A 14,440-nucleotide genomic window follows, 5' to 3' on the forward strand; every position below is an offset into this window, starting at 1 on the left:
CTGATACATTGTTTCAGATTTTGTGATAGAAACAAGATTTCATAAAATTGCTTGGTACCTACAAATAACATGCAAGCTATAAGGGCATAAACTGTCTCCTTTAGCTGGTAATAAGAATGGCAAAAACATATACTTACAGTTTTACATCCAGAATTTCCTCAAAATGTACTTTCATGGTTCTGCAAATCCGAATTACATGAGCCATGTCATGAGTTCTCAGGCTTGATTATACATTTTGAAATTGTACTGTAATTTCGACCATGTCCCAAGTGCAACCTCATCTTCCTTATTGTACTCAAAATGAAACAAACATTAAATTAAATAGCGTCTTTTTGATAATTGCAATTGAAACACTTCATATTTTCTCAATATAATGATTTCAAATAGTCATTGACAGAACAAACACACTTGCAGATGTAAACACGCTTCTCCCGCGCCGCTTCAATTTGATTTCATGTACAAAATCAAAAACTTTCGTCGAATCGGAACAAGATAGCAAAATCTATTCATTCCAGATCACGTCGAAAAGATGTTGCAATGCGCATTCATTCACAATATGATTGTAAATTTCAATTTTAACTAGACACGCCATTTTCTTTCGAAAGTTATGTCGAGCGCGCGACGAAGTTCAAATTTACCTGGGCGGAGTTATGTGCCAATTAATAATAATGTGTTGTGTAATGATAAATCTGCGCTTGTGTATTTAGTCTGGAATATGGCATACATACATTTACATTGTTTCTTGTAGTGTATTGTATTTATATAATTAAGCTTTAGGTAGAAAAAGAAAATGAGCATATAATAAAAAGGTTACATTGTTGGCAATATACAGTTAAGAATATGTTCAAAGTCACCAAGCTCATAACAGGAAATATGAGGGTATTTATAACAATATTATTAACGTCATTGGTTTCACAAACGTTTGTTAATAATGTTTTACTGTGTTCTTACTCAAAATGTGAGCGAATGCATGTGAACGATGGGACATTCAAACAGGTTATATCAATTCCCACAAAATATCAATAGTACTTTATGTGTACTTTGGTCATAGACTCTTCCAGACCATGTCAACAACCTCATATATATATATATATATATATATATATATATATATATATATATATATATATATATATATATATATATATATATATATATATATATATAACATTGCTTCAGAGGAGGTCAACATTTATATGGGTGCGCTCCTGGATTATTATTAAGTTTGCTGACCTAGATATAGACTTTCCTAAATCAGATTACAATTATTCAAACCGTGTCACTATAAAATATGCGAACACGTATTTCACTTGCGTTTCTTCATGCAACGAAAGACCCTGCCAATCCTTATTCGTTAAAGTTTGATAATTAAATTATATACCTGCTTATTTGCTAATGCTTGTGTAATCAAGAGTAAGTCAGTAAAGCTATTTCGTCACATTTCCGGTAATACTTCAACTGCAGCAAACAGAATCATCCTTTTTAGAAATGATATATAATCTAACTTTCTGCACTGAAAAGCGCTTTACCTTTATTTTCAAATATATTTCAGTGTGTTACAGCATCGAGCCTCTCGCTACAAACCAGCTGATTTAATGTATATATCTGCCATTCTCGAGAGTAATACAATTTGAACTTAATACTCGTACGGACTGAGTTTTTTTGTTCTAATTCACATGCACGTCAGCAACGATATACACATAAATAATTCTTTACAGATCCAGTAAACCCATCATGCGTGTATTTACTATGTTAAGTCGTGACATAACAGCATTAATTCGAATATTTGAAGATACCAAATGTGTTAGCAGGTTATATAAAAAAATGTTAAAATTGTTATATAAAATAAATGTTAATGTTCCAAAATCTGTCTGGAAAGTTTAGTCAAAAGCATAGAAGCTTAGCAGTTCATGAATATTTTGGTGCCACTAAATATTATGCATTGAAGGTATTTTATAAGAGTCATAAGAAAATATAATAGTACAATCGTTTCATCTAAACTATATAAAGAATGAAACTATAATGCGAAACGGTTCGAAAGTTCCAAGTAAACGTAAATCTATGTGAAGACATTTAATTATATTTGAACAATCATTATAATATCAACATAATTCGAAACAAATATGATACATCAAATGTTTCAGTTACAGAAGACAAGCATGCTGAGGACGTCATGAGAGGTAAGTTTGCATAATCGCTCATCACGAACTAAAATTTCTTTTTCTTATAAAACTTCAAACGTTTTCTGTAAAAAAGGAAACACCCGTTCGTTTATATATTTGTTTATTTGAAAAAGAATTTGTTTCCCTAACAATTCTTCACTTTTATTAACTTAAAATTAAATTACAAATGAATTTGGTTCCTTTCGAAATGTATCCATCTGTCTATCGTCTCTCCTGCTAGTGGTTTTTGTTTCTTTTTACCATTATTTGCAATAACGTAACTAGCTATGAGAAGTTGTCTCAATATTTTGTCTAGCAAATATTGCGAGCTTATAATAGCCGATTGATTTAATTGGCAAAATTGGTATTTGAGAGTATCTATATTTATCCCGCTCATTGTGAGTCTAATTAAGGAAAACATTTGTTTTAACATGGGCATCCCATGTTCTTAGCTGCATGACGTCGTTTGTTTTAACATGGGCATCCCATGTTCTTAGCTGCGTGACGTCGACATATTAAAGGGAATGCAAAATCAATTAATAATATTGAAGGTTTATGAAGGTTTATTTTAATTAACCATGCATGAGAAGAAATAATTCTAACTTAGATGCAGAGCCTAAATTGGTCAGCCTGTTAGTTAGGTTTAAATGCAATGCAGCTGGATTTCCTACTTTCCGTTATTTAAACAAGTAAAAGCTTTTTCTTTAAAACATTAAGCGAATCTGCAAAGAAACGATATATGGTGTACATAAATGCAGACAGACATATATACACACACTTTTCGCATGTACAGATTGAGTTTTAGAAAGATAACTTATGTGACACAGGTTTCATTCTCACATGTATGATTATAGTTAACTGATAGATATATTTGACTTTGTTCTCTCTTTCTTTCGCTTTTCTAACTGTAGTAACCGGCATAGCTGCAGCTGTCGTGTTGCTGGTGGTCATAGGATCTGTGTTGGTGATGAAGTGGCGTACAAATGCTTCTAATAAAATAGGTATGGTTTTTTTCTTCAACATTACTAGCCCGTGTACTAACGTTACTCCATCTGTTAACACGTTTTATTGCTTGAGTCCATAATGGCATTATTGGAAGCGATACAAAGAACATTTACCTAAATATTAGGGATTGAAAAAGTAAATCAGTCTACACAATTATTTCGGTTCTTGTATTTCAAATAAAAACAGCTCTAATTTGATTCTCAGTTTAAGTTCTGATCTTGACAGAGTAAAATTAAATAGTATGCCACGCCTAAATAAGTGTATAGATTGTTAATGAGAAATAGAGCATGAAAGTATCGAGGTATAAGTACATTTAATATTAATGATGTCGCAAAGGAGGAAACATCCGTTTTGGAACAATAAAAGCAGACGACTGAACAATGACGGAAAACAAATATTGTTGAAGACAATTAATTGTCACAAATGTGTGAATTTCCCATCATGTTTGTAGCATGATGACAGCTTTTGCAACATAGAGAGAGAGAGAGAGAGAGAGAGAGAGAGAGAAACCCACAATAAACGATTAACCGTTTGTTTTAACATGGGCATCCCATGTTCTTAGCTGCATGACGTCGACATATTAAAAGTTCTTTTTTATCTTTGTTTTGCTTTCACAATACAAAGTTCCATGCATCCCACTCTGCTTAATCAGTTGTTTACAACACATCTAAATCAAGGATAGAGTTTGTATTTTCATTTTTGAAAGAAATTATATTCACTTACATTCGTGACTCTTTTTTTCCATTCCAACTGCCTTGACATTATTTTATACTCCTATGGTGCGGAAACACTAAGATCAATTCGTTTGTTTAAATGAAAGTCTTGCTGAGAGAGAACGAGTCATGATCTGCTTGTCAAACTATGTTATCAGTGAAAGTAATTTTGGTTCATAACTTTATTCCAAGACCTTATTGTTTCTGCCACTGTTTATATCATTCCATCTTGATAAATAGTTTGTACAGCTATATGCACAGATGGTAGTCGACTTTGTTTCAAGTACAAGTGAATCTGCTGCGTTAACCATATTGGGAAATGTGTTTTCAAAGTCGATAGGCAACTTTCTTTGTCGACTCTCTTGTAATGGATTCATTGACACATATTGATAAATGTTTGGTTGAGCAAAAGGCACAAATTCTTTTCGACTTTGCTGCAATGTATTTAGTGACTCCCGCTACACAAAAAGTAGTTACTAATGCTTTGTAAACGAAAGGTATATATAGTTGTCAGCTTGCCTAAACTACAGTCCATGTAGCTTTTTGTAAACAGTTCTTAAAATTAATGATATTTTGAGCTCAGATGTTTAGCAGGCAATTTGTCATTGCAACAACGACTATCTGAACATGCAACTTTTCTACATGTGAGTTAATGAAAAAGGTAAATGACTGTAGTACACAGTAACGCTTCTTATGATGAGAACAGTAGTCGCCGGAAATACGCAATAAGCCTGCCTTATGATAAACACGATACGAGTTAAATATTTGAAAAATACTGCATTTATCATTCAGTAATATAAATAGACTATATGCTATTGAACAGAACAATCAACATGCTGCTATTTCCAAGCTGAAGTTCGAAAAACATTATATTAACCGCTAAACTTATATGTACGTGTTCATCATGTTATAATTGTCTCATAGTATGTTCGCTGCAAAACAATACTGAATATCATGTGGCATAAAAAATGTGCTTAAGAAGGAACCAAAGCTCTTGGTCTCATATCCTCTGAAACATTGTATGCTGGACTTAACCTTGTCCAAAACATGTTTACTTTCTACTTGACCTAAATTATTCACTTTAATGTATTTAGTAAACAGCTGATACGAAGCTAAAATATTCTCCATGTGTATGGGTTTATTATCTGTGTCATAATAAAAGCAAATATCTTTACCTGTGTCTTGGTCTAGGTTATTGGGATTCCCCTACAATTTACCTGGTGTACTTGACATTGTCTAGCTTATAAATTATAATTCTAGCAACATACTTTATAATAATAACAAACATTTTATTCTGTAAACATTAAGCAAAGAATGTTCATTCGTGCTTAAGATCTGGCAGAATAAATTTATATTCTTCTTGTGTTCAGTGTTCTTTGGTCTGGAATATATTTCCTCTAATTATTTGATTCAGTGATTTTCTATAAATAAAGAGCACTCATAGAAAAATAATATTCTTGGACAGAGACTTTCACTAGGATTTATAGTTAAATCTAACCTGGAATGATAGTGTTGTGTTTAAGCAAAAGACTGTTTGCACATCAGCATTATACAGGTCATCACAGACACACAAACACTTCAGCATTGTACTAAATATGGATTTCTGCTAAAATTTATTCAGAGCTTTAAATTTTAGGATCTGTGTATGTAATGCTAGGTTTATTTGGGGATTTAATTCGCAGTATCGTAAGTTTTGTTTTCATGTTCACTTGTGTTCTAGGGAAACAAATTATATATTGAATATTACAAAATATTTTGCTTTTCACTCTGTGTTATTTATGTTAAGAGCATAGACTCGTAACACCTGTCTTAATCCAACACATCAATATGATAATTTGTAAACCCAATTTTTAAAAATTGACGAAATTTAATTGCAAAAGTACGAATGAATATTATATTATCTTTGACGCGTGGTAACAAATTATTGAGTACAAAATATTAGCTATCAGAAGAATAAAAGATTACGAAAAGTATATACATATAGATTTGTAACTTTCTCCTAACAATAAGGCTAAGCTATTTCGACATTGGTTTTCAAATGAGTTCGGTGAGGACATAATTTTGTTTCCCATAACAATGGATTTCACGTTTGATTTTACTCATCATTGTTTTCAGCAAGAAAGAAATTGTTTTCCACATAACAATGGAGTACATAATTTAATTTCATTCCTCGTTGTTTGTCCTTCAGGAAATATTATTGTCAGTATTTTCTGTTGTTTTATGTTTATATTGTACGTTCATTAGCCTTCTTTTCATTGTTTGCGATCATGTATAATGTACCATCCATATGTGTCTGCATTTCAGTGTTTGTGCTTGTGAAAGTCTGTACTTGGCTTCACCATGAACTGTGTTTGTTTCCTTTATACCGGCATATTTGATCAACTCTTCAGAAAACACAACTATAGAGGAATTGTTTTAAAAAAAAACCAATACAAATACACATTGCATCAAGGCCGGATTAATAAACATTTGAACAGCTTGAAAAGGCGACCACTCTCTCCCTCGCCAACAAAAGGCAATAAATGATTTAACTGGTCTTTGGGAAGAGGTATCCTGTAATCCGGCCCTGCATAGCATATATTTATTCTCAATCGCAATCTCCATCCCTCGTTAGGGAGAAGCACAGTTTACTAATTTAAACTGGCTAATCTCCATCCCTCGTTAGGGAGAAGCACAGTTTACTAATTTAAACTGGCTCCACTCTTAATCAGAATTTCCTACGGACTAATCACATTTAATCTGCAGTTGATACATAAGGTCACTTTTGGGCCCGAACCATGTGTTTCTGGGTGTGTTTTTATATTACTGCGCAATTATGCATGACTCGAAAAATAGGAATGGTTTCCTAGTGGCAATTAACAGACCAAAATGTACCAGAATTAGTCAGACCAGTATGTTTCGTAGCTATTTCCAGATAAGAAACTACTGTCTGAATACCTTCTCCTGATGGCGATGCATTGAAATAAAATAACAACAGTGTTAATATGGAACAATCTAATTTACTATATGACAAGTTTTTCAGTCTCCACCGCATGACCAAAAATACCCCTAGTGGAAGAAAAAACACTTGATCGATAATTGGTCAGAAGAATGTGAAACTGCACACCAAGATTTGGGAGAATCTACACTTGCTCTTGTAAAAGCTTAATATAATTATAAATATAAATCATTTTCTGTTGACAACTGGAAAACATTGTAAGCAGATGCAATGATATCACAAACAAAGGCGAATCTTCTAGATGTACATATTTTTTCATGTCATATAGCAATGATTCAATACATGAATGAAAATCTAGCTTGAATTACAGTATAGGGGCATATATAATATGCACTTTCGGCGAATATGTACAAACTGGAGAGCTATTGTGAAGCTGATGGTTTCATTTTTACTTACTCAGCTCCCAGATAGTACATTGAACTTTACTTAAAAATGTTTTAACATAAGGAAGAGAAATGTAACATCATGATAAGGCAAGGTATGCTGAAGAAGCTTTCTAGCTAATAATCAAAATGTCAGGTATATATCACAACCTCTTACTACAATTAGTCAGACTGATAGCAAGATGACAGTTGAAACATTATACATTTTCAAGACAATTTACCATTTAACATTAAAATCTACCCTTTGGGTTGCGCATAGTTTAAAATTTGTCCACGATCAAGCATGAAGTTTTGTAATGATGAAAAGCTATGCAATCATTTTTCTTTTAGCCAGTTGACGATCGTCCATCTGAGACCAGAATTAATTTTACCTAAGACAATTTACTAAAATTAATCTACGTTATTTATCGTTAAATAAATGAGTAAATTTGCAACAAGTGCACTGCCATTGGAAGAGTATCTATCCGACAAAACAACACGGGTAAATCATTTATTTACCTCTACGTCTTTTTCAGATTCAACAAGGTAAACGAAAAAATATCTGCAAACATAAAATAAAATAACGAGTATCTATCCGAGAAAACAACACGGGTAAATCAATTATTTACCTCTAGGTCGTTTTCAGATACACGGTGTATCACAAGTGTAACGAAAAAATATCTGCAAACATAAAATAAAATTACGAGATTAACTGGATGCAGTAGTAATGGAGTGTCAACTCGTATAAATATTTCTACAACTGGATATTGCTTAGCAGAAAACAATCTTTCATTGCACTTTAATTTAAGTTAATTGAGAAATTGTCAGTTTTCTTCCACAGGCCTTTGAGGAAATAATTGATATACTACAGGTTGTAAAAAATGATATAGTAACATCAGCTATCACTAAGTGGAACAGTATCGGTTTAACAATGAAATCAATTACGAAGAATCTTTTCATTTCACCCGCGTCGGCAACAAATTCAATTGTTTTATAAAACAATCCGTAAATCATGACACAAGCAAATGCAAGAAAAAAACAGTGATAAATCAAACAAAGTGAAAGAGGTCTTGAAGATGCTATCAAGAGAGGAATCTAATTGAAATTTAAAATAAAAAACTTAAATATATAAATATATATCATGTTTGGGATTTGACTGTTAATTGTTAGTGTAACAATCAAATGAGTAGCCCTTGCAAAGCAGGCGATCTAAATTACACGAAAACTGTGTTAACTAAACATATTTCCTTTTTCAAGCTCTAACCAGTTTCAGATATAGCCATGATATTTATTTGGTCGACCACGGCAAAATTCGTCTTATGAACCTCAAGTGTCCTATTGTGAGTGACTTATAAAAATTGCCTGAATATTATGAACCGCAAATATCATCTGACCCAGAGGTCCCAGTAGTTGCTTCTTATGGCATCTGTTTGGCACAGTGGTTACAGAGGGGCAACGAGCGGCCGAGTGTGTAAAGCGTGGGTTCGAGTCCAAGGCTTGGCTAGCGTGGGTATGTGGGAAAGCCTGCCAGTAGCTTATCGTGGGTCGGTGCTTCTTCCCTGGGTTTTCCAGGATTCTTCCTCCGACAGTTATACTGGCCGCCATGTATAGCCTATCTTGTGCTGAAAATGGCGTTAAACCCTAGAACAACAACAACAACAAGTGGTTCCAGATTTCTGGATTGTGTCCTGACTATGACATAAGGTTTTATTATATAGAGTTCCACATTTACGTGAAGGATTCAATAGCCATTGGCATTGCAAGCTATTGTGGCAACTATGATACCTTTGTCGACCTTGGCAAGTATACTGAGGCAGACATAATAGCATATTTGAAGTACACCTGTAAGGAGAAGATGGCTACGTTATTGCTGACCTTGGGAGCCAGCCAGGAAATATGAACAGAATGTGTTTTAGGTCAATAGCTAGTCGCAGTCTTGCCGTATAAAATGCTGAAGATCACACAACTACATCCCTCGCCAACCTCGCTATGGCTAAGCTACTCAGAACGCTGTCTCAAAGATAAGACAGATTGTATCAGCGATTTGACTAAAGAATATTACATAATAAAGTAAACTTTCTACTCGAAACGAATACTAGATGCATACAAAAAGGCAGCAGATACATTGGTTGTGCCTCCAGAGGGATGGAACTTGCAGGCTGACCAAGAAAACCTATATGACTATGTCAACACTTTTAATGGCACACCACTAAAATGGATAGTACCAATAAGTAAAATTCTTTAGGTGCAATTGGAGCATACAATGGATGCAAAAGGTTCCGTATCTGTATAAAATAGGTTCCATGCCCTCACTTTTCTCCACTGCTAAATGTTTATGCTTTCGATAAACTGATAACTGTTAACTATGCGCATAAAGACATTCTTGACATTGCATGGACGCTAGCATTAAAAAGATAAGAAACACCTTTATGGTTTACCAGAAAGGTTGTAGAGTTAGAGCTTGCTGTCCATTTGTTTGGAATAGAAATACGACAAGCTTGGTTGTGAGGTTCTTTTGCTAATAGCTTGCTTTAAGTGTTGTTTTGGCAGACATGCCGTCGTTATCTATAGTTTGCTTCTGATACTTTTGGCATATAGTTTTACGTATATGGAAACTAACATTAAGCTAAGATATGTTATAATAATACACATTAATTGACGTTCTTTGACGAGGTCATCAATTCATTGTTTGGTCCGAGGCAAACAAGCGATCGGTAAATGCGACCTTTTTAGACTACGCGGCCACTAGGGGGGGTTCTTTTTAATAAAACGATAAGTCAATAGTTACTATGATAGCAAAATTTTGTATTACTATAGTCTTGATTGATTTTGAAATTATTACAGATTCTAGAGCATTGCGTCAGCCACGTGTACGACAGACAGACAGCGAAGTGTTTCGAAAAGAACTAGAAATGCCTAACAGACTTCCACATATTCCAGCAAAGCCCGACCGAGTGTCTAGAAGGACTAAGAGATTGCATTCTCCTAACAACCCAAGAGAAGACATTGTAGAAGATAACCTCCAAGACCGTTACAGTATTACAGATGATGTAATATTTAACCATACTCCTCTCTCTCTCTCTCTCTCATTTTTAACCATACTCCTCTCTCTCTCTCTCTCTCTCTCTCTCTCTCTCTCTCTCTCTCTCTAGTTCTGTATATTATAATGAATTAAAATAATCTTTCCAGACAATAAGAAAATAATTTCAGAATGTGCACAGCTTCTGCGCTAAATTCATAACTTATTGTGCACATACTCAAACATTCAAATTGTTGGAACAATGTCTCAAATGTCCCATGTAACTTCATCTTTGTAATACATTTATCGCGATTGAACTTTATGCATAGTACATAAAATGTGGAATTCTTGAAAAGTTAGCTAGATATTCTTTAAAATCTTTTGGTCCTGTCATGGGAATGGATGGTAAATAGTGTTACATACTGTGAAAATAACTAGCGAAAACTCTTTGCATATCAAGAAATGTAGAAATGCAAAGATGCAAAGGTGCAACTGATTCCAGTAACTGTAGATCAGGTAAAATATAGTCAAAACAAAATGTTATCAGTTGTTGTTGTTGTTGTTGTAGGGTTTAACGCCATTTTTCAGCACACGATAGGCTATACATGGCGGCGAGTATTAATGGTGGAGGAAGAACCCGGGAAATCCCCGGAAAGAACCATCGACCCTCGAGAAGCTACTGGCAAGCTTTCTCACATACCCACATTAGCCGAATCCAATACTCGAACCCACGCAGACAGAGGTGAGATGGCAGTGATCCGTAACGGAAAGCGCTTTAGACCACTTGGCCACTCGGGGCCCCAATGTTATCAGTAACCATAACTGACACATTATGTCAATTACAAACTACTACTACATAAATTCAGATGAGAACCATATTTGTTCTTTACGGTTTATGTATGTAGTATCCAAAATTATTTTCATTGTCTTGACCTGAAAAAAGAGTTGATAATCAGAGGAAAGATATTTATTATTCTGTAGGTGTGTCACAACTTTTGATCCAAAATGTCTCCTCTGAATTCCGTCACAGATATTACAAATGGACCCTTTCAATCATGTGTAAGTAAAAGAGTTCATTAAGGTATAAATTACCTTAGATAATTTCTTAACCAATGCGTTGCCCCACTAGCGGTCATTGTATGATCAATTATCTACTGTTAGTAGACAGAGCGAAAAAATAACCTATTTTGTCTTCGACTACATATACTTGAAATTGCAGCCTATGCACTCTTCTTTCCTCCCCAGTGCTCTGTTATGTATTTGGTTTGTTCAAAATAATAAATTCTTGAAACTCATTCATTCGTTTTCTGCTTCTTTTCCAGTATGCCTTATCAGAATACGATATCGGGATAAAAGACGTAATTTACGAAAATTCACACGAAACCAGAAGGACTGCTGAGCACATATTCTACGAGTCTGCTCCTTGTATTGAAATCAGTCATGTTGAGATAGGCGATGTACATGTACCTAAAGATACCTATATAACACCAATCAGTGATCTTGTTGAAGAAACAGACCTGAATGAAACAGATGTAAACTATATAACCTCCATTATAGGGTGATAGCATCCGCGAACTACTGATCATATAATGATTACGGATCTCAGAAATACAATAAATATTGGCTTAATCCTGAAATATCAGTACCCCAATTGCTTAGACATGCAATGGTTATTTGTGAAACCAAATGTTTATCTCGATGAAATGAACAAAGTGAATAAGTAGCAAATACATTGGATTAAATATATTACAAACATGACCGGCATCATCTAAGTATACTTCTCAATCTTTCGTTCAGTCAGAGAAAACAGTAATGAATAAATTGTCTTTATTCTAAGAATCCTTTAATCGCTCCCCCATTCTTTAGAATTCATTATAGTCAAAGTATCTCAAGTTCTATAAAATGGAATTATCTGAATTTGTATAACGTTTGAATGTGGTGTAACAGGAAATTTATTTTGAGTATTGATATATGTAAGGAGTGATTTTTCTCCAATATATTTCACTATGTACCTTGTATGAATGCCTCAGTTAGCTCGTAACGTCTGTATAAAATCAAGTCTTCATCCCAGCCAACCTATTATATTCCAACGTTTTGAATATAGCTCCAGCTCATTGAAAAGTTCTAAAGACCAGTTATGAAACAGTCTGTAAAATAAGTATCGTAGGCTGGGTCAACAAGCTATCTTAAGAATATCATGGGAAATATCTACCTATTAAATATTTGAGGTACAATCACACTGATTGTATTGCCTACTGTAATGTACAGAGATGATACACTTAAAATCAGGAAAGGTATTTTCATTATGAGTGAAAATATACAACATTGTTTAGTTTGGGCTCTTCCTAATTACATGGCACATATATGCCAACATTGTATAATGATTTACCCATGCTATATGTTCCCTTTAACTATTCGTACTTTAGTAAATCATACAGAGAAAATGTCAAACTCCTGTGACCCGTAAACATACATGCAGTCAAACCCAAGACCTCGATATCTTGCATTAGAATTTGAGGCGATTATATAGAACAAAATTACAGCAGATGATGTTGGATTATTATTGAAATCGAAATAATATTTTTCTTAAATAAATTCATGTCATCTTTACTGTCAACGCCATAATTAAGGTTTTAGATAGAAAGTGAGATGCGATCGTGTTCTTATATATATCAATTATTTTTCATGATGTTGGTATATTTGAACGTTCATGACACAGTTGTCATTTGGAAAAATAGTAGAAGGGTAACACATAATGGTATGGGAATGTTTTTTAAAATCCTCCAAAAATGCAGTGAGGGGGTCGATTACAGTTTGCTTGTTTTTATATATTGATTATCAGGGTTTTATTAAATAGTCACGTTGGCTCGTTTTAGATCTTTTGTCTAACGAAGACCACCAATACAGCATTGCGAAAGTCAGATTCACTGAAATAGTTTTCAATATAGAAAAATCTGTATTTAAGCAGGCATGACTGTTGTTTGCCTTCACTTACAACAGTGATGTTTTCCTCGCAGTCATACGGGTGAGAAATAGAAACGACATCTAATCGGCAAGGCTTAGAAACCTCGTTGTTTTAAGGACATTAATGTTAGAATCTTGCCAGTTACAAACGTAGCTAACAAGAACTCATGGATGACTACACCATAATTCATTAAATAAATAAATAATGTAAACAAACAGATAAGTCGGCATTAGAGACGAATCATTATCGTTTCCGAACAATGCCATATTACACAGGCGGGATCTACATTTGAGTCACGTGACTTAAATTTGTGAAAGCAACCAGGTCGATGATGACAGAGATGAATATGATGATGCGAATGTATTTTCTGAGCGATTTGGTTTATGAGGAGATTAAAACTCTTCGTGATTGACAAGGATAAACATTATTTAGCTATGGCACTATACATGGACCAATTAACACAAACCACATTATATAAAGAACAATGTATGAGACAAAAGATAACGCTCCATGCTTTCTCCAAGCTAGGTTCTTGAACACAACATTATGAAGTCTGCAGAGTATTTGAACATTGTGGAATATCATTCATAATTTCAATGGACTTATACTGAAGTTATGAAGGTACTGTATCGAATTCCTCAGATGTTTCTTTTGACGCGAATAATATCTATATATGGAGAAACTCTAATTATCCATGTGACAAGATAACGATATTCGGTAGGATCTTATATTTTTCAGCTAATTATCCATGAAATGCATGTTTATAAAATAAAGTTTAAAACAAAAATAACAGGTTTCTTAATTGTGTGTACCTTTACACACATATACCGATGCTCTCATAACTGTAATCACTCGGTCTCTCTGTCACTCTCTTGCCACATAAACGCGCAGGAAGAGAATATATATATTCATATATATATATATATATATATATATATATATATATATATATATATATATATATATATATATATATATATATATATATATATATATATATATATATATAACAGACAAAGAAAGACGGCAGTCATCTTGTCGTCTTCGCCATCCCAACATTAGTCTTAATGGCAGATCATTTTCCATTGCATAGTATTCTTGTCCCTTGAATAGAATGGGCTGGGTGCATCGACTCTAATAGTTTAAATTCTAGAGAGCCAGTTTAGAGAGCTAGGGAGGTCTTTGAGCCCTGCGTAACATTTTCCGCTGTGATAGT

At 33.9% G+C, this 14,440-nt stretch overlaps 1 protein-coding gene across 1 annotated transcript; it reads left to right on the forward strand.

Moving 5' to 3' along the window:
• Window positions 1-1,790: 1,790 nt before the first annotated feature.
• LOC149773103 (uncharacterized) lies at window positions 1,791-13,983 on the forward strand. Its single transcript, XM_089946802.1, has 4 exons — window positions 1,791-2,180; window positions 3,074-3,163; window positions 10,085-10,290; window positions 11,582-13,983. Exons 1-4 carry the CDS (start codon window positions 2,174-2,176, stop codon window positions 11,819-11,821), a joined length of 543 nt encoding a protein of 180 aa, XP_089802928.1. The 5' UTR covers window positions 1,791-2,173; the 3' UTR covers window positions 11,822-13,983.
• The last annotated feature ends 457 nt before the right edge of the window (window positions 13,984-14,440 follow it).

This window comes from Sinohyriopsis cumingii, unplaced genomic scaffold, assembly GCF_028554795.1.
Source record: "Sinohyriopsis cumingii isolate HCF-2022 unplaced genomic scaffold, ASM2855479v2 utg000898l, whole genome shotgun sequence".
NCBI lineage: Eukaryota > Metazoa > Mollusca > Bivalvia > Unionida > Unionidae > Sinohyriopsis > Sinohyriopsis cumingii.

Coding starts and splice junctions, on each gene's coding strand:
- LOC149773103 (XM_089946802.1), top strand. Junction 3,164..10,084: donor AAATGCTTCTAATAAAATAG/GTATGGTTTTTT, acceptor AAATTATTACAG/ATTCTAGAGCATTGCGTCAG. Junction 10,291..11,581: donor GTTACAGTATTACAGATGAT/GTAATATTTAAC, acceptor CTTCTTTTCCAG/TATGCCTTATCAGAATACGA.